The 21,350-nt window shown below is 43.4% G+C and overlaps 1 protein-coding gene across 3 annotated transcripts in view; it reads right to left on the bottom strand.

The window, feature by feature from the left end:
- The window catches only part of LOC115097266, a 199,237-nt gene that overhangs the window by 61,650 nt on the left and 116,237 nt on the right, over positions 1-21,350 (bottom strand). For all 3 annotated transcript variants that reach the window (XM_029612932.1, XM_029612934.1, XM_029612933.1), the window contains exons 6-8: positions 5,264-5,482; positions 4,699-4,776; positions 833-1,114 (exon numbers count right to left, since the gene is read on the bottom strand). In XM_029612932.1, coding sequence (XP_029468792.1) covers positions 833-1,114; positions 4,699-4,776; positions 5,264-5,482 — 579 coding nt within the window. The remainder of the gene's footprint in view (positions 1-832; positions 1,115-4,698; positions 4,777-5,263; positions 5,483-21,350) is intronic.

Here is a 21,350-nt window from a genome sequence, read left to right as displayed (position 1 = left end):
CCATGCCGCTGAATATCCCTTGTAATTTAGCTGGATAATTCATATCCGGCTAAGTTACTTACCCGGCCAGCACTGAATATCGGTCCCATGGTTTTGCTATCTGGCTGTTTACATTACTTCAATGAAGTTTGATCAAGTTTAGACATGATGGTGGTAGGGTGGGGCAGTCTGCTTTTGTGCTTTTACAGCCAGCACATTCCCTTTGTGCACCACAGGAAAGAATGAATAAATAAAGTTGGGAGAGAGAGATCTGGCCATCGACTGCTTTTATGGTTAGGATGGGGCCTGCTTATCCTTTGCGGAACATGCGCCAATCCACATTGCTTCAACAAAATTTTATCAAGTTCATTCTTGATGGCAGTAGGGCAGGGGAAGTCCACTCTTGTGCTTCTAAGTCTGGGTCAAGCCCTTTGTGCAACTCAAGGATGAATAAAGTTGGGAGCGGGAGGTCTGGCCATCACCTGCTTTTAGAGCTTGGATGGGGCCTCCTTACAGAGCAGCAGTTACAACACTAAATATCTTGCTGGGCAGATATGATGGATCATTTTGCTTTTTATCTTCCAACAATTACTATGTAACTATGCAACCCATGAAGGAAAGAGCTCCCAAGTACTGCCAGACATAAAGGGAGGAGGAGAAATCCTGAAACCTGGGGTGACAAAAGAAGATTACAGGCAAACTGAGGGTAGCTTGCCCAAAAATACAACTTAAGAAGGTTGGAGGACCCCACCCTTCACATACCTTTACAGGAGCTCTCTCCAGTGATTTTGCTCTCACTGATGCTATGGCTTAGAGTTCTCACAGCCAATCTGATTCCAGGGTTTCTCCTTACCGTGTCTATCGTAGTCCACTGAGATTTTTACTGGCTCAGTTCTGCTCTTGCTGGGCTCTGGAACCTGGCTTCTATCATCGGTGGGTCTCCACCTGTCACTGTTTCCAGAATCCACGGAGACGCCCATCCCAGAGGGCGACACATTCTTCTCAAAGTATCCCGCATTGGTGATGTTACCGGCAGGGTTGTACTGCCCCACCACAAAGAACAACCCCTTGCCATCTGTCGCCATGCCAACGCCAACCTCCCGGGAGTCCTTCCACACCACCTGGGTGAAGTGACCTGAAGGAGGAGGAAGAGTGGCGGTGAGAGGCATGGAGGCAAGGAAAGACAGGGACAGATAAGAGAAAGGGAGATGAGAAAGCAAAAGACATCAGAAGAAAGCATTTTTATTTATTTAAAATATTTATAGGCTGTACAATCCAACGTACTTGGTGCATAATAATTATATATATGTAGTAAAAACATTCAACAGCACAGTAGGTCAATACAGTACAAGTTGTCCTAACTGTTTCAGTCAATGAGCACATACAATAAGTATGCAGATTAAGTATTGTGCTGTATGGTGTGCGCTGTCTCTACGATTTATGGCAATTTCTCACTGTTTTAAGCTGATTTGTAGCAGAACATTTTGTCAGCGTTTTTTCTAAAAGAAAACCAACTTGGAAATTGCCAAATAAACAGGGTCATCCTTTTTCTAAAAGAAAACCAACTTGGAAATTGCCAAATAAACAGGGTCATCCTTTACTGTGCGATGGGCCTTTATCATGTGCGTTAGGGATTTATCACACACGATTAACGCCCTACCACACGCAATACTGGCCACATCGCAGCCATATAATGCTAATTAGGGGAAGGGGAGGAGTGTGGGAGGCTTTTGGGCGGGGTTAGGACCTGGTAGCACTGCAAGCGATAATGCTTTACACATTATCGCCGGCAGCACCACAGAAAGTAACACCACCTTTCCTTGTGGCACTATGGGGGCGATAGTGTGCGGTGCGGCTGCCCCACAGCGGGCTAAACTGCACCACCGCAATGCGGCCGACTGCACACTTTTGCCCCCAGCCCCTTTTCTGGCCGCGGCTCATCATTCTGTGCGGCGGAATACAAAAACAACTGCTGCGAAGGACGACCTGATTAAATGCATTTGACCCGTGTTGTGGATTACAAAATGATTGTCGAAAAAAAATCAATTTTTAATATCGTTAAGACATTGCAAGGTATTAATTCACCACTGCAAGAGTCGTTTGCAATGGACATTGCAAGGTATTGATGCACCACCACAGGAGTCGTCTGCAACGGTAAAGTGAAATCTGAAACATCGACAAATCATTCTAACCAACATTTTCTGGAACATTTTAAATTACTATGACTAAGATCTTTACAGTGGCACAGTTATATGCTCTTTGAATGATAACTTTTATAGCTCTGCCTTTATATTTCTGTCTCTGCTGCTTTTTTTCTATGGTTTTAACGTGTTGAGTGGTGTATTGAGGTATGGTTAGGGGGTATTTTGAGGAAATGTGCTACTTTTTAATAAGGGATTAAAAGTTATGCATTAAGGAAAAGGTTAATATTAGAAATGGAGATATGAAAACAATAAAGATAGTTTAAATATTGACTGTTCTAGGTTCTCTTTGTTTGGTTATATGCTGTTTCTATGACATGTGCTGCTAAAATACCAACCCAGTATGAAAGGTTTGTACAAGCCACCTACATAAAGTAACAACAGTCTGCACTTGCAGTGGCAAAGGGGGAAGGGAAGGACTACTGGGGAGCACATGAAGAAAAGAAACTGAAAGAGTTATGGAGATCACCCGGTAAAATCAAAACAAGGGGAGGAGACATCACAACCAGTCATTCTAACCCTGGAGAGAGAGGAGAATCTCCATTAGCTACAATGGCAGTAGGCCTGTTGCCATCAACCCAAAGGCTGTTGATGTCCAAAGAAAGTGTAGATGGGATTGATACTAGGTCCCTCAGTAATTCCCTGCCAGCCCTCAGCACTTTTCTGTTATTCTGTGATGGCACTATGCCTCCATGGGTGGCTGGCCCACGGCCATCTCTTGCAGCTTGAATGTTTCTTGGCATGTTTCCTAAAGCATTTGTATCTTGTTTTCCTTGCCAAGGCTCTGTTTCCCCTTCTTTTACATGGAGTTAATCGTACCTGAACGTTTCCCTTTCACCCCTGCACTGATCAGAAGAAATAAGGTAGCAAGGAGCAGGGTGAGCACTTCCAAAGTATGGATGGCCTCTGCTGGCAAACAAGTAGCACTGAAGGACTCAGCCCCAGAAGCAACTTCTCTTACAGCCAGCAAGGGAACATGAAATGCCCAAGCAATCATTTGTACAGGGATTAAAAGAGACAAAGCAGAGGAGTTAGGGACTACCTTTACCAACTGACAGTATCTGTTGTAGGACTGTATCCTCTGCTGAATCCTATACTGTAAGGTAAACAGTTCTGGAAATAGAATTTTAAAATGTACATCAAACAGTGATGCCCCAGGAAATATTAAGCATGTTTCAGAAACTGAAAGACAAGATGGTGGTAAGAAGCATGGAAACAGAAACTTGTCTGGGTGGTGGAGAAGGATATGTGAAAAACCTGGTGAGACAGAGGTTCAGAAGACTCTGTCCAATGACCTAGGCATGAAGATCTCTGTCTTCATTAACTGCCCCAATACCTTTGTAGTCCAGTTGTAGCACTGGAATAGCACATGGCTATCTAACAGGGGCCGTCAACATCACTGTGGTGAACTGTTCTTCATGTCCACAGAAATGGCAAGCAGAATGGAAGGAGACACTATTTCGCAATAAGATGAGTCTTTCACTTATACAAAGCAGATGGTAATCTGCAACCCTTCCTGGAAACAGCTGCATTGTTTTTCAATGTTTCCTGTTTGCAAAAAATCAGCAGTGAAGTGAGACTCAGCCAGCAGCATCCCTCAGTCCCCAGGAGACCACAGCTATATGAAGAGGAGATTAAAGCACCAAACTGCAGTTTGCACTCGTAAGATGTATTGCCGTCCACTGACTCTCTGCATGACTTTGGGCAGGTCACTTTACCTCCCTGTGTCTCGGATCTGATCCCAGCTCTGCCATGATAAATTGTGTGATCTTCACCAACTTACCTTATACCTCTGTTTACCCAGCAGAAATAAAACATTAAATACTGTGTTTCATCTCCCCTTTCCCCTTGCAAAGCTGCCATGCAATTCAGGTGCCAAGTCTGCTAGCCACATTATCCACCAAGGGCCAGATTAAGGTGTCACGTGCCCATTAGCAATGGGGGAGGGGGAGTTATCTTTCCTGTGGGAAGGGGGGTGAGTGGAGTGGAGAGAGGAGGGAACGATCCCACCTGCCAAATCCTCCTCTCAAGGCATCTCCCTCCCACATCACTTCCAATTTGCAACGCTGCTTCTCTCCTCCAGCAGCAAGCACGGCCCTTCAGCAGCCCTCATGTGCTGGCAGACTCTACTGCGCCCCCACCCTTCCTCTTACATGGGCTTCCTGTTACCAGGGAAACCTGCGCAGGGAGGCAGAGCTCCAAGGAGTCCTTCGGTGCGCAAGGGCTGCCGAAGGCTCCACACGGAATTCTCTTAATCCTCAGCTGCTGCTGGTGCCACTGCTGCTGGTGCCACTGCTGCTGGTGCCACTGCTCGCCTCCTGCACTGCTGGAGGAGAGGAGTGGAAACACTGCAGCAGGCTTAGATTTAGGAATGGCAACAGCTATGACACTCTGGCACCTAAAAGAACTTGGCACTGGAAGCAGTTGCCTGCATCCTTCCCATGTTCTGACCATGCAGCCATGGAGAAAGATGTTAAGATGAATGTCTGTCTACAGTGCAACAAAGGTAATCTCTCACCTGTATTACTGCGGAAGCCGGGCCGACCAAAGTTGTAATTCTTTATTTCATTGTACCATGACTCCACAGGGTCCCGGCCTACGTGAGGAAAGAAAAAGCTGCATGAAGAGGAAAAGGGAGTCCGGGACAGATCTCCATTCTTTGCTTCCAGTTCTGAATATTGGGTGCAATGATGGATGCATGTGCATACCAAGGAAGGAAGGCAAGATGGCAACTCTTATACCATTAAGAGACATTTCTTTCAAGTTTCAATGAATTTATACCTGTAAATGTTTTAGCATTTTTAAAAGCTTTTGTAAATGGGGGAATTTAACTCCCATATGCTTGCTTACACAGTAGGAACATTCCTTCTTATTCCTGTAAATGAGACTGCTTGTCCCTATTCTGTGGTGGAGCAGTGTGTGTGTTGGGAGGAGAAGCTGATTTTTATGTTCTATAGCAGGGGCAGTGTGTGTGAGGGAAGATTGTCCTGTTGGTGCCTTAGTTGTACCTGTCATGCATGTACAGTATGTGTGCATGTGTGTGTGTGCACATAACAGTTATAACACAAGATGGCTACATATACCTGGCATTTCGCGAGCACTGGAGCTGTACTTGTAGAAGAGATTCTCGCCATGGTCAGTGCCGCTGTGCTGCAGAGTTTGGATGGATAGCAGGTGATCGGCCCATTTCTGTGCAGACTGGCAGAGGTTCCTGGACAGCTCCAGTGCTGGAGCTCCATGCTGCTTTCTATATGTATTGTGGGCAGTCAGGAAATCCTTCTCAAACTGACTCCAGTCCCCTCCTTCACAGAAACAAAATATGTTTTTAAAAAGCCCTCACAAATGGCAGAAGCTGAAGCACTCTGGAATTTAGTTCCTGCCAGTTAGATGAGTGAGCTATATGGAGTCAGTGCACATGTTTTCTCATAGCTCAGCATGCACACATGCCAGCATCAAAAACTAATTCACCTGCAGTAGAGCGGCCCATGCCCTCAGTAAACTGCCAACTTAAAGCTTCCTGCTGCATCTGCCAGGCATACATTTATTTATTTATTGGTTTTTATATACCGCCGCTCATCAGAGATATCACGTCGGTGTACAGAGAACGAAAAAATACACATTTGCGTTGTACATAAAACAGTATAATAATAACTGAGATACAATACATTAAAAAAAAGATAAATGCAGTAACAAAACAGATTATTTAGATATATATAGATATATATAGATAATAAAATAAAATATGGATTAGCTGTAATAGCACAACGTATAATAGTATCAAGGGTATACATGTTAGAAAGCAAACCCAGGGCTAATTACAATTTAGAAAAATTCCATGTCCATAACATGCAAAACTTCCAAGAATCAGACATTAAAAGACTGCCATGCCCTTTTTTTTTTTTTTTTACAATACTATTTCCACAATTTTTCTAAAACTTAAACAGGAAATGACTCCCTGCAGATAAATATTTCATCTTAGGTTTGTATAAAGAAAACTGACTACAGATAATGTATTTCAAGCAGCAGGTTAGCATCACACAGGATAAAAGACAGCAGCAGCCTTTCCCAGGATCAGCAGTGGTGCCAGTCTATTAACCACAGACCAGACCAGAACAGCCAGTTTGATGTAACACCTTTGGTGATTTTTTTGTGAATTTGATGCTTGTGAAAGGTCCAAGGTGACAGAACTGAAAAACAAAGTCTTTCATTTATTCATAGAACAGGTGAGGCAACAGCAGCATGAGCTTCTCTCAAAATACATACATGACAACAGATACAGTGCTGGCAGCAGCAGTGTAAGCTTCTCTCATACACACATACACACTGCCCCAGCATGGAACAGATATAGTACAGGCAGCAGCAATGCAGACTTCTGACACATATGCATGCACACACACCACCACATCAGAGAACAAACATACCATAGGTAGCAGTAGTGCAAGAATCCCTCGCACTCATCTACCCTCACACACTATCCCACCACAGTACAGCTGCAGTATGGCTAGGGTTTGCAACTTTCAACTGTGAAAATTCCAAACATTTGGAGATGCCAAGTGCAATTTTTGCTGAGAATGTCCTTCCACATCCACAAACAACTATTATTGCCACACCAAACTAAACAGAATGGAACAGAAAAATCCTGCTCCTCCAGTTCTACAAACAAATATTCTGTGTCCATAGCAGAACTAGGATGTTTTCCCTTATTATTCACCATACCAAAAAGAATATTCAGATTTCGGTATCATCTTAGTGACACAAATTCCCTCCTCTGTAACACAAAATCCTGCGAAAAGCATACTCAGCACCTATTAGGGATGTGCATTTATTTGAAACAAAATATTTATTTATTTATTTATTTATGCAAAACTTATTTTCCACGTCTCCAAAATTTTATTCAGAATGGATTACAATGTTCAAACATCCATAATTAAAAAACATATTACATACATAAACAATTTAGAATTCAAGTTATCAAATTTTATAAAATGTCTCTCTTAAAAACATGGCCTTTAACATTGTCCAGTTCATCAATACCGTGAAAAAACAGACAAAATGCTGAAATTTCAGGATTTTTTAATTTCCGTGTTAGTGCGCACTAACTTGATGTAGTGCGTATAATTGAAAATTTTTCAAATAGGTTTAAAAGTTTCAAAGAGCAGTTTGCTAGCTAGAGCTATGGTTTTGCATTCCCACTGGTTGTCTCTTTAGTTACTTGTTTGTTGCCAATGTTGCAAAGTAGTATGTTGGAGGAAGGTGTCACATATCTGGCAATAAGTGTAAACAAACAAGTAATAATAGCATCAAGCTCTAATCAACATAAGCATGCAATGCAAGTGTATATTTTGAATTTGCAAATCCATGTTCATTTTGGGAAAGGGGCCATGGCATTTTTGGATATGCATACTTAATCAACCAATTTTTCTTAATTTTTAAAGAGGTATGTGTAATTGGTAAAAGTGTAGTTTAAATCTGCCAATTATGTGGTTCTATTATTTTTTGCTAATTTGACTCGAGTGTAGATATTTTAAGGGGGTTCTTGTTGCCTGCTGTTTTACTTTGGGGGAATTGAGGAGACTGTTGCGCAGGAGGTGGACCCTTGGGCCGAGGTGGGGTTGACACTACCCGTAGGAAGGATCCTACGGGTCCCCACCATCGGCAGGCAGAGTGGGCTGACTGATGAAGGCCGGCTGGAGCTTCGCCAAAACCAGCCCTCATTCCCTGTGGGTTGAGCCTTTGGATACCGGGGTTGGCTGGAGTTAGGTGGGCCTCCATATATAGTCATTGATAAGAAGATAACAAGGTCAGCCCAGAGGCATCAAACAGCTGAAGTGGAGTGTCTGTACTGGATGAGGCTGAGTCCCGGAGACACGGGCGCCAATAGGAACCAAAGTCTGACAGGCCAAAGCCAGGACGTAGACAGTAGAGGTGTCATAGAACAAACTGGAGACAGGGCTGGCGAAATCAAGGATCGGTGGCAAGGCAAGGCTGAGGTCAGGGTTAGGAGATGATCCATAGCGTGGTCAGGCAAAGCGGAGGTCTGGACTAGAAGAAGATCAGTAGTGTGGTCAGGCAAAGTGGAGGTTTGGACTAGGAGATGATCAGTAGCATGGTCAGGCAAAGCGGAGGTCTGGACTAGGAGATGATCAGTAGCAGGGACCCCAGCATCAGCGAGGATGGCTCCCTGCCGTCCGAGTACCCTGGAGGAAGTGTCGGGGAGCAGGAGCAGCATCAGCCGCGAGGAGAGGTTCCCGGCGGGGCTCAGCCCTGCAGTACAGGGCAGGAAGGAACACGGCCTCCGTGCCGCAGAGGACGGCGTCGACGGTGGACTGCCGGGCCGAAAACAGCTGTGGGGCAGAGAGGTGGTTCAGCGGCCCAACTGGCCACGAAGGTAGGGGACCTGCCCACGCTCCTCATGGGCAGGTTTACAACAACATCTACCAGTTCACCTTTATCCACATGTTTATTAACCTCTTCAAAAAAATGAAGCAGATTTGTTAGGCAAGGCTTCCCTTGGGTAAATCCATAATGACTGTGTTCCATTAAACCATGTCTTTCTATATTCTCTACGATTTTGATCTTTAGAATAATTTCCACTATTTTTCCTGGCACTGAAGTCATGCTCACTGGTCTATAGTTTCCCGGATTGCCCCTGGAACCCTTTTTAAATATTGGGTTACACTGGCCACCCTTCAGTCTTCAGGTACAATGGATGATTTTAATGATAGGTTACAAATTTTAACTAATAGATCAGAAATTTCATTTTTTAGTTCCTTCAGTACCCTAGGATGCATACCATCCGGTGCAGGTGATTTGCTACTCTTTAGTTTGTCAATCTGTTCTACTACATCTTCCAGGTTCACAGTGATTTGGTTCAGTTCGTCTGACTCATCACCCTTGAAAACCATCTCCGGAACTGGTATCTCCCCAACATCCTCATTATTAAACACGGAAGCAAAGAATTCATTTAGACTTTCTGCAATGACCTTATCTTCCCTAAGAGCCCCTTTAACCCCTCGGTCATCTAATGGTCCAACCTACTCCCTCACAGGTTTCTTGCTTCGGATATATTTTTAAAAGTTCTTATGAGTTTTTGCCTCTATGGCCAACTTCATTTCAAATTCTCTCTTCGCCTGTCTTATCAATGTTTTACACTTAACTTGACTACACTTATGCTTTATCCTATTTTCTTCAGTTGGATCCTTCTTCCAATTTTTGAAGGATTTTTTTTTTTGGCTAAAATAGCTTCTTTCACCTCACCTTTTAACCATGCCAGTAATCGTTTTGCCTTCTTTCCATCTTTCTTAATGTGTGAAATACATCTGGACTGCATGTCTAGGATTGTATTTTTAAACAATGTCCATGCCTTTAACCTTTGCAGCTGCACCTTTCAGTTTTTTTCTAACTATTTTCCTCATTTTATCAAAGTTTCCCTTTTGAAAGTTTAGTGTTAGAACTGTAGATTTACTTAATGTCCCCCTTCCAGTTATTAGTTTAAATTTGATCATGTTATGATCACTATTGCCAAGTGGCCCCACCAGGATCCTCTGAGCAGGACAGCTCTGGTTCCCTACTTTGTACTCCGGCCACAGAACTCAGTCCTGCCAGCTTGTTTTAATTATGGGAAGAGAGGTCATTTGAATCATTTAAATCAACAATCATATGCCCCACAAAAGTTAAAAACAGGGGTCCCACAAGGGTCGGCTTTGTCGGCCACATTATTCAATGTATATCTTGCCCCTATCACAAAGCTGTTGGCCATTATCACGGACAGATATAAACTCTACGCCGACGATATACAGTTCTATATCAAGGTGCAGACGTCTTGGCAAGAAACTGTAGATCTCCTTCAATTGTGTGTTGATTCGATAAAGCGTTGGTTAAAACAAAACAAATTATCTTTAAATACTAAGAAAACCGAAATATTGTTAATTCATTCTCCTCATGTTAAACCTGATCAAGAGTTAATTGTGATTGACAAAAAGTTAATTTCCTTTACTAAGCCCCTAAAGAGTCTGGGAATTCTGCTTGATGCGTCCTTGTCCTTTAAACCACAGGTTAGAGCGGTAATCAAATCTGGTTTTTTTAAGCTTCGTTTGATCGCTGGTTTAAGGCATCTTTTCTATGATCATGATTTTCTGACTGTAGTTCGTTCTATACTGTTTCCACATCTAGATTATTGTAACAGCCTGTTTATAGGGTTACCCAAGATCACGTTGCAACCTATGCAACTTTTACTAAATGCTGCTGCCCGGCTGGTTTCTCATACGAAACGGACCGAACATATTTCACCAATCCTTTGTAAATTGAATTGGTTATCTGTGCGTGAACGCATTGAATTTAAAATTGTAATGATCGTGTTTAAGCTTCTCAGTCTAGATGGTTCTCATTGGGCAAGTGCATTGCTACATATTTATAAACCAACTAGAGGTTTAAGATCTTCTCAACAAAACTTGCTCGATATTCCTTCTGTGTGGCAAGCTTGTCTATTCTATACAAAAGAGACATCGTTTTCAATTGTTGCTCCATCTTTATGGAATCTCATTCCTCTTGAGCTGCGTTCTTTGGGCAACGTAAAGAAATTTAAGAGGCTTTTGAAAGATTTTCTGCTCCATCGGGTCTTTAGTATTTTCTAGAATTTATGGCCATGACAGATTTTTATACCTTTTTGTTAGGTATGATTTAGGATTTATCTTTGTCTGATTACATATGTATTATTTGTTTACATAATATTGTTGAGATTGTGGTTTCTATGAAACTTGATGATTTGTGTTTTTGATACATTTGTCATGTTGTTGTTTTAATGATATTATGTATGTATGTTGTAAATCGCCTAGACCTTTTTGTGTTAGGTGTTTAATAAGTTTTAATAAATGTAAATTTTGCCAGCAATTGTCACTATAAAGTGGGCAAAGCTTTGGGCATCAACCTGGTGACCCATCCAGCACTATAGGTTAAGGTTCACACTAGCAAAGGAAAAACTCTGGAGAGGAGATAACTATTGAGGCTGAAGGGAAAGGGAGTCCCTGAGATACCATCACAAAGAAGTAGTAAGGAGGCAGGTATTTTCTCCTTTTGCTCACTAGGTGCAGAGAATGGACTTGAGGAGGAGTTTTGCCCCTATGATAAAGAAGAAAAAAAAAACAACTTTATAGGAAGCACGGAAGTTAAAGAAGAGCAAGCCCCACAGGTATATTCCCATGGTGCAGTGAAAGATCATGTTTTTGAGGATTGTCCAGTGCTTGAAGACCTAGAGTAGGAGCATAATCTAGTGAAGCTCCACAGCTGTAACTTCATTGATATATCTCACTCAAGAGTTAGGGACCTTGTGATCCCAGTTGAGCTGGATGAGGTCCCTAAGTCTTGAGTGATAAACTCAGGGTGAATAAAGACTCTTATTAATAAGAAACTAGCCCAGGAGATGTATATCAATTACAGGAATAAGGTAACACTCACCTGAATAGATTGTTACCAGCAGCAGTACACAACTAGTCAGGTCCTACTGATGATTTCAGTGAGACAAGCCTACCGCATTGTTCTGGGACACAATTTTCCCCAGTTCATAACTCTGTGGGGCCAGCTTACAGCCAGTCAGACCAGTCCAGACTGCATGAATGGAGGTTTCACAACTGGAAGCCTCTCCACAGGACATTGAGAACATGTACCTTATAGAGTCAAAGATGTTCAAATCACATGAGGCAGCACCAGAAGAAAAATGTGAGAGGTCCCAGTGTCTAAGACTGCCAGGGACCTTATTGTTTCAGCATTGCATGGTGACATATATGAAAGGGAATCATGAGTCTCCTGGGAACCCTTAACTGATTTTCCAAAACAAATTTGGGGAGGGTAACTCTGGAGAAGTTAAACAACCTACACACAAAGGTAGGACCCTTGAGTTTGGCTAAAGGAATGAACAGATGTGGAAGGGGACGGTATACTCTGTCCCAATGCCATGTAGCACTATAGAAATGCTAAATACTAGTAGTAAAAGGCCCCATACTGACGCTACCCTCTGCTAGAAAAAGAAATGGCTAGTGCCAGTTCAGAGTGGAAAAGGAAAATATGAATGGTGATTTACTTTCCTGGGAGTTAATACAGCTAGAGGAAGATGCTCAAGCTTACAAAGTTGAGCTGAGGGGGAGGAATATGTTAGACCCTCCTTAAAAGTCCAGGACCAGGCATTTAGCCTGGTCCACCTTAAGACAGACAGAAGGGAATCTTGGTTGCAGGGCATTTCCCTGGGGAGAGGGATAGACAACAGGGCCCAGAGTGATAGAAAGGCCCCAAACAAGATTAGGAGAAAGCAGGAACTTTACTAAATGACTTATGTGAGTAAACTGCTTTATTTCTGTTTCCAGCACTGCTGCGATAAGGAGACTTTTGTTAATTTTTTATTGTAATTAATAAAAAATGCAAAAGGATAGCCAGAGTTCAGAATTAATCTGTTCTCTGGTAAGCCAAAGAGTGTTCACAATGTCTCAGCTTTATTTTATTAAATCCATTTAAAAATGTACCGAACATTTTAATTTGCGCTGTGAAAACCCTGATAAACAGCAATTTTTGTACTCACCAAATACACCTAATTACCTGAAAAATATAACCCTAAATTTGCAATTAAGACCAGAGGTTCTACAATACAATAGTTGTGCTCAGAGTTGGAGGAGCATTTAGGATCCTAGGAACAGGCTTTTGCTAAAGTTCTCATCGACAGCAATGGGATTGCTGTGTCATCAAAACTGGAATTTTTTTTGCAGTTTTGTGGAGTTAAAATAATAACTCAGTTTTGTAAGCATTAAAAATTGGAAGCAGGTTGCTCCAGGTCTCTTATTTTTGGAAATTGTAAATTCTCAAGAAAGGCTTTGAAAAAAAATGTATTTTATTCTTTAATGTAATGCCCTCCTACCTTGCTCCATATGCCTGTCACACAAGAAATGTCAGAGCACTCGTGCTTCACAGCTGGCAACCCACTCAGCAATGCATGGCTGTTCTAACCTTCCATTGCATCATAAGACTGCACCATGCTTCAGGCCGCCTGATTTCATGAACTAACAAAAGAGGAGAGTTGTTTTCAAAGTGTGCCACCGGTTGGTTTCAAAAAGGAAAGGAGTTGAGAGAGAGGAACAGAGAGATAAGATGGCTGTGCCTCAGCTGAGAAAAAATTGACAATCTCCACTGACATCTGCTCAAGCTGAGCAGATAAACTCAGAGGACATTTAGTGTGTGGCTGGAAGTCATTGTTGCTGATCCTCCAGGTATCAGAGGTGGGATCAGACAGCGTGAAAGAGCTGCTTAAGGAACTACAGAGCCTGTTTAGTGAGAAAGGCTAAACACATTAGGGATTTTTAGCTTTGAAAGAGACAACTGAGAGGGGATATGATTGAAATGTATAAAAGTGGGGTGGAAGGGGTAAATAGGGAATGGTTATTTACCTTTTCAAACAATACTAAAACTAGAGGACACTCCATGAAACTAGCAAACAGCAAGTTTAAAACAAATTGTAGGAGACATGTTTTCATTCAGCATACAATCAAGCCATGGAATCTATTGCCAGCAAACATATGAAGAGCAACTAACAGTACAGTTCAAAAGTAGACAGGTCCCTGAAGGAAAAGTGCATAAAATTAGCCAAGTAGACTTGGGGAAAGCCAGCATTTATTCCTGGGTGTGAGATACAAGAAAAAGATCAACTATCGGGGATCTCCCAGATACTTGTGACCCGACTGGCCACTGATGGAGACTGGATACTGGGTTTGATGTTGGTCTGACCCAGCATGGCATGTATTATGTTCTTATATTCTTTTGAGGACTGAAAGGCGAAGGGTGAAGTCTAGCTATGAGTGACTAGAAGCAGAAAAAAATGAAGAAAAGAAATGAAAGTGAAAGATCGATTTTGGAGACAAATTTACAAAAAGAGAAGAAATGCAAAATGAAACAGAGAAGTAGAAAAGAGAGCCTGGGATTAACACAATTAATCTGAGTCTGCTCATTTCCCACCCGATGCTGAGGCTATCACCACACACATGGCAAAGTCACTAAAACCAGCTGAATAAACTCCTGCTGCAACACCAGAGGCTCCGTGTGCTGGAGGAATGCAGGCCTCAGTCGCGCGCAAGAAGGAGCATAACTAAGGAGCATGCTCCTTCATGTGTGCATGAGTAAACGAGTATTTAGCTTTATTTGCTGTTTTACTAGTTTCATTTCAGTCTTGGGTTTGGCTTCTACGTTCCTCTTTATCGAAGGTTGATTAGGTTTAATAATTTCAATGTGGTTGTCAGCTATGGCTGCTTTTTGGAGTGTTTATAGTCTTGTTGTTTTATTTTGCAATTATTTGAGGTGCTTTTTACACTGTAAAAATAAAAAATACTTATTGTATAAGCACTGCAGCATACCTGGTACTGTTCATGGGAGACCTGATTCCTGTTGCAACTGAGAGATGTTGCTATGGGCAATTACCCTTCCATAAGCATGTCCATAATGTATCTTATAAAAACTTGATTGACTGTTTCAGTACAATGCTACTATGGATCAAACCTCATCACAACTGTCATTAATCTTAATTATGTAATCCTTGGTGGAGAAGTGGACCCCTTGTGCTGAGGGATGGTTGGCACTGCCTAGTGGGCAAATCCACTAGGACCAACCCATCAGCTGGCAGTGATGCCCTGTGAGGGGACCAACTGGAGCTTCACCTATACCAACCCTATTCCCTGTTGGTTGAGCCCTTGGCTGCTGGCTCCAGCAGGTCTTAGGTGGGACCTTAGGGCCAGATGGAGGTGAAAGTCCAAGGCAGAGCACAAGTCAGGGCAGGCAGCAGTCAACAGCAACAGAGGTCAGGCCAGTGGTTGAGGCAGGCAGCAGACAGTGAACACGAAGAACGGGCCAGAGGTCAAAGCAGGTGGCAGGCAAGGCAAGATCAGGTCTGAAGTGAAGAGTCAAGTCCAGGCAGCAGTCAAAAGAGGTCCAAAGCAAAGCTAGGTCAAGTGAGGCGGCTGGCAGAACATACTCACGAGCTACCATTTATGAGTACCCCCTCCCCAAAGCCCCCTCCCCCACTTTATGGGTCTGGGTTTCTTAGGAAAGGCATGAACTAGATGTGGGGTTTTGAGATTGGAGGCTGGCTCCCAGGAGTTTTCATCCAGTCCAAACCCCTTTCAGGCAATAAGATATAGGAGTTTATTTCAGACCCTATGAGCATCTAAAATCTCTACTTCATACTGCGTGTCTTCTGTGGTGACCGGTGAAGACTGGGGAAGCAATTTTCTTTGCCAGGAGAATGAGACTGGTTTTAGTAGTGAAATGTGGAAGATGTCATGTATCCTGAAGGACGCAGGCAGACGAAGTTTGTAGGCTACTGGGCCTATCTGATGTACGAAACTTCAGTGAAGGCATTCGTAAGTGAAAATTCTTTGTGCTGAGACATACCGGTGTTCTAGGATGAAGGTTAGGTGCAAGGCATCACCTCTTGTCTGCCTGAAACTTAAAACTGTTGGCTGCTCAGGTTAAGAGTTAGTGGGTTCTTTGCCATAATTTTAGAGGCTCTTGACCTGTCAAAGTGGCCGCTGGGTAAGAATCCAGTGTAGGATGAGGTTTGAGAGTACATGGATGGCATCCAAAGATGATTTGGAATGGCGAGGAGCCGGAAGAGGGGTTGATGTGGTTGTTGTGGGCGAACTTGGCCCAAGGGAGCAGGGAAGCCCATTTATCCTGCCTTAGGTTGATGTCTGCACGCAAGAATATTTTGAGTTCTTCTTCATTCGCTGGTTCTGCCCGTTACTTTGGGGATGATAGGCAGAGGTGTAATTCAGGGTGATTCTGAATTTTCGGCAGAGTGCCCTCCAATAGCGGACAGTAAATTGGACCCACACGGTCTGAAAGCATATGGCAGGACAGTTCATGTAAGCAGAAGATATGCTGTACAAACAGCCTTGCCAATTCTGAAGTGGACAGAAGACCAGGTAAAGGAATGAAATGGGTCATCTTTGAGAATCTGACCACCACCATCCATATGGTGGTATTCCCACTAGAGAGAGGAAGGTCACAAACAAAGTCTGTTGACACATTGGTCCAGGGTTCCATGGGGGGCAGGTAGCAGTTGTGACAACTCCCACGGTTGTATATTATTACTTTTGTGTATGGTACATATGGGGCAGGACCCCACATAATGTCAAATGTCAGTTTTTAACAGGGGCCATCAGTAATGTCGCACCATAAGTTCCAAAGTCTGGGTAATACCAGGATGATCAGAAAGGCAGAAGTTCTGTTCCCATTCCAAGACTTTCTGTTGCAGATGTCAAGGTACCATGATCTTGCCTGGGGACCTGAAAGGGCCACAGTAACCACAATTTTGGTTGAATTGATAGGTTGTGGAATGTCCAGCATCCCTTCAGCATCAAAGGATTGGGAGAGGGCATTCACCCGATTGGTTCTTGATGGCTGGCAGCTCAAAATCAACTTGATTAAAGAACAAAGACCAACAAGCTTGTCTAGGGTTTAGCCTCTGAGCTTGTGCCTGGTGCTCCATGTTTTTATGGTCTGTATAAATAGTCGCAGAACTCAACCAAGAGCTACTGTTTTTCCAACCAATGTACTCAATAAACAAACAAAGGAAAAACCAAATACAAATTTAATGTGCTCACAAATGTACTACAAAAATTTTTTTAATGTTTTGTGGTGTGAGCACATTAAATTTATATTTGGTTTTTCCTTTGTTTGTTTATTCTGTATAAATAGTCACCACATATTTAGCGCCTTCCAACAGATGCTGTGATTGTAATATATTATATTTTCTAGGTCTGTTTTTTTAAACTCTATTGGGACACATCATTCGATAGTAAATGGTCACCCATTTCATAATGGATTTGACAACAGTGCTGATTTGTTAATATAGACAGATTTTAAGATATGTACAAGCATTTGTTACCTATTAAGATTTTATTTCTTTTTTATTTAGAAGTTGTTTACAAATCTAATGAATGCAGGACGTTGACAGATAACAGCATTTCCTGAAGCAGAAAGTGGTGCTCTCAAAACGTTGCCACGTTGGGAGTTCATTAAAGTTTATTTTGTTCCTCAGTTTAACTGAGCAATCACCAACGATCTCCAGAATGATTTTTCAGATAAGTGCGGACATTGCTTTAAGTGATTTTTTTTCTTGCATATACAAAAATACAATAAACACAGTATTATTCTCTTATAAGTGTGTATGCACAGCTTATGACCAATGATTACTCTGACGCCATTCTGGACATTAGTCATCTAAACAAACGATACAGTTCTTTGGTGTCATTATGAAGGTCATTTAAATATAGATACAATATTTTCCCCAAGATATCTTGATGTGCCTATAGATATTGGAGTGTAATTGTTGTTTTTTCATATGTTATATTTTATTCTTGGGTTGCCTTTTTCTGCCATTCCTCTAATGCCATTTTGACCACTAGGAGCTCCCAGTCACCGATAATGTAATTGTTCTCCGCTGGTGAGAATTTCCGTGAGAAGTAAGGGCAGGTCATCAGCGTATCATTGCAACTATGCTGTAAAAGGACAACACCTACCCCATGTTGTGTCCCGTGCCCGTGGACGGCCACGGGCATGGCCCCTTACCTCCACCGCGGTGGCGACCCACGGCGGCAACTCGTGATCTGGTCTCCTGGGCCGGTGCCTGTCTCTCCGGGGCCGGACGGCAGTCTGACCGACGGGTGGGGAGCCGTCCCTGCTCCTCCCTTGCGGCGTTCTGCTGGCTTTCCTCCGCGGAGGAAATCCAAGAAGGCTGCCGCCATTTTTAGGCACGAGGCCGCGCCCCCTGGCTTGACTTAAAGGGCCCTGATCCCTTTAATGATACTCATCTGCTTCCAATGATCCAGGGCAGAGGAAGTATATAAGGAGGCTTCCTCTGCTCATTCCTTGACTTGGCAACATCCTACGTTGGTTAGGTCTGCTTGCTTCAGTGAGTTCCAGTGTCTTGATTTCTTGTTCCTGTTTCGTCTTGGTGTTCCTGGTTCCTGACTTCGGATTGGCAAGCGGTGATTCTTGGTATTGACTTCAGATTGGCAAGCGGTGATTCTCTGGCGTGTGACCTCAGACTGGTAAGCGATGACCCTCTGGCACTTGACCTTGGACTTCTTCCTGACCTTCTTCTCCAAGGGCCCACCTAAGTCCCAACAGCCCGGGTCCCTACGGGCTCCTCCTGGGGGGACCGCGGGCTTCCAGGGGTGAAGCTCCAGTCAGCTCTTGCACCGAACGTTCATTTCCTTGACCTCTCAAAGGTCCACCTAAGTCCCAGCGGTCTGGGTCCCTACGGGCTCCTCCTGGGGGGACTGCGGACTTCCAGTGGCGAAGACACACTTCCGTTCCCGACGTCACGACTTTTCGTTCGCCTCCACAGTCGTCTCTGTCTACAGTGCCGAGGGTCAGCTGGTCACATCTTCTGTTCCTGCCTCGCCTCCCGACAGGAGAACCTACGGTTCTTCTCCAAAGGTATACCATCCTACCATCGGCCCAAGGGTTCACAAGCCTGAGCATAACACCCCAAGAGTGGATGCATCTATCTCTAGATGAATGGCTTGACAGAGTCCAGATGGAGAAGGCAAGAAGACTGGGTGAATTTCTGCTTGAGTAACTGAAAAGCTTGGATTGCAGGCATAGTCTAGTTCTTAGTATCGGATCCTTTTTTTGTTAAGGCCGCGTGTATCTTTTAAAATCCGGGTTTGGCACGCCCAAGGCTGCGCAAAATTGGCATCCTGCGTGCGCCGAACCGCACAGCCTGCCTCCGTTCCCTCCGAGGCCGCTCCGAAATCGGAGCGGCCTCGGAGGGAACTTTCCTTCCACTCTCCCCCCCCCCCCCCCAGCCCTATCTAAACCTCCCCTCTACCTTTGTTGGAAACGTTACGCCTGCCCAAGGCAGGCGTAACTTGCACGCGCCGGGCCGGCTGCCGGCGCGCCATGTTCCGGTCCTGGGGCTGGTCCGGAGGCCGCGGCCACACCTCTGGACCAGAACCACGCCCCCAGCCCCGCCCACAGAATGCCCCAATGACGCACCGGCCACGACACGCCCCCCAACACGCCCCCCCCCCCCAGGAAAGCCCCGGACTTACACGCGTCCTGGGGCTTTGCGCGTGCCAGCAGCCTATGCAACATAGGCTCGGCGCGCACAGGGGGAGCTTGGGGCAGGTATACATTGTGTTCTCATAGTCTCCAGAGAACCTGTTTTACTTGGATCCGGTGTTCCGAGAGGGATTTGGAGAAATCAAGATGTCATCTAGATAGACCACAACATGAGAGTAAAGCAAGTCTTGGAAAATTTTCTTCACCATGGATTGAAACACTGCGGGGGCATTACACCGGCCAAAGGATATCACCATGTATTCATAGTGGCCATCACGGGTATTAAAGGTGGTTATCCATTCATCACCTTCTTGGATCTGAATTAAGTTATATGTCCCTTGAATGTCCAGCTTGGTGAAGACTTGGGCGCCCCGTAAATGATCGAAAAGCTCCAAAATCAAGGGTAGCAGATAGCAATTCTTTTTCATGATGGAGTTGAGACCCCTATAATCAATACAGGGGCATAGTGAGCTGTTCTTCCTGGCCAAAAAAAGAAACCCACTTGGGCAAGTGATGAAGAAGAACAAATAAATCCTCGATCCAAATTTTCCTTGATATATATATATATATATATATATATATATATATATATACCGTATATATAGCACCATACCCTTAATCTCCAGAGTGGCTTCTTTTAAGCCAAATAACATTATTCAAGCAGTTGAGCTTTGGCAATCAATGATATCAGAGGTGTCTAATAAATTGCCCCTCTAAAATTAGTAAAAATTAGGCCAGTTGGTTCAACTCCTCCTTAAAAAGTGGACGTAAGAAATTCAAAGAACTGAACTCAAATGGTGTAAATATCCAATTGCTTCTAATATGCAGCTTTATATGGCAAACAACATCCTATATAAACCAGGTTAATGAGCAAAAAAGGAGTTTTACTCTTGTAAAATTCACTCTTCAGACAAAAATTCAGCAGAGTTCTTCCACAATGTGAAATTACTGACATCTAAAAATGAAAACTAACATAGTGACTATATGGTTGCTTACTGTAATTTTTTTGCATCTTTTTTTTCTACAAAAATTGCTAATATCTTATGTTTCCAAATGATTTTGCAGTTATTGAAAGCACTCCACCTACTGACCTGCCTACTTGGAGTTCCTTTGATCCCGTCTCAAATGTAATTATGCTACAGTTAATAACAAAAATGAATACTACTACATGTTCCATTAAACCCTGCTGTACTACTCTACTTAAGACAATCAGAGATATTATCTCTGAACCATTAACCAAAAATGTGAATCTTTTCCTGGCATCTGGCATAATGACACTTTCTTTGAAGCACCCGTCAATTGGACCTACTCTAAAACCCCCCCCCAAAACCCTAATGTTGATCCTAAAGAAGTTGCCAGTTTTCACCTGGTCTCCTCCTTGCCATTCTTGTTCCAATTCCGGAAGGATTTTAGCAATGAGATGCTACTAATTTCCTGCATTAGCTTAGAGGTTTTGACAAATGTCCCATTTACATCTTATTACTCCTCAATATATCCAAGGCATTTGATATCCTCAATTACAACATATTGCTCTCACGCCTTGAGTCACTTGGAATAGTGAGGAATGTACTAAAGCTGGTTCTCATTTTTGTGGGAAATATGCGCTTGCCAGCAAGCCATTTCATCAGGGTTTAAACACTATCTTCCCTTCTCCCTGACCTTTGCCTGACTAAAGCATCACTTGTGCTTAAGCCTCTCTGCCTAGGAAAGGATACCTGACTTCATGTATTTCTCTGGCTTATAATTAATCCTGATTGCCTGAAATAAGGGCTGGGTGTTCCCTAGTCAGAGGCAGGACAAAGTCAGGAGGTATAGATTTCAGCAGCCAATGAAATGATCCGTGCACACCCCCTGAGCCAAAGCCAATAGTGTAGGGACTCGTCTGTTGCTATGGGAAAGTAGCCAATCATGTAATGACACATCATCTGCCTTTGTATGAATGTACAATAAAAGGAAGAGCCTCGTGAGGGCTCACCCCTTCTCTTCCTGCCTGCGATGAAAGCTGCCTCAAGTGTGTTCTATGCCTCCATATTCAACATCTGGTGAGCCCGACAGTGATGATAAACTCCA

Source organism: Rhinatrema bivittatum, chromosome 8, assembly GCF_901001135.1.
Source record: "Rhinatrema bivittatum chromosome 8, aRhiBiv1.1, whole genome shotgun sequence".
NCBI classification, from domain to species: Eukaryota; Metazoa; Chordata; class Amphibia; order Gymnophiona; family Rhinatrematidae; genus Rhinatrema; species Rhinatrema bivittatum.
Note: the sequence above shows the minus strand (reverse complement) of the source record. Positions and strands in the feature narration are given on the sequence as shown.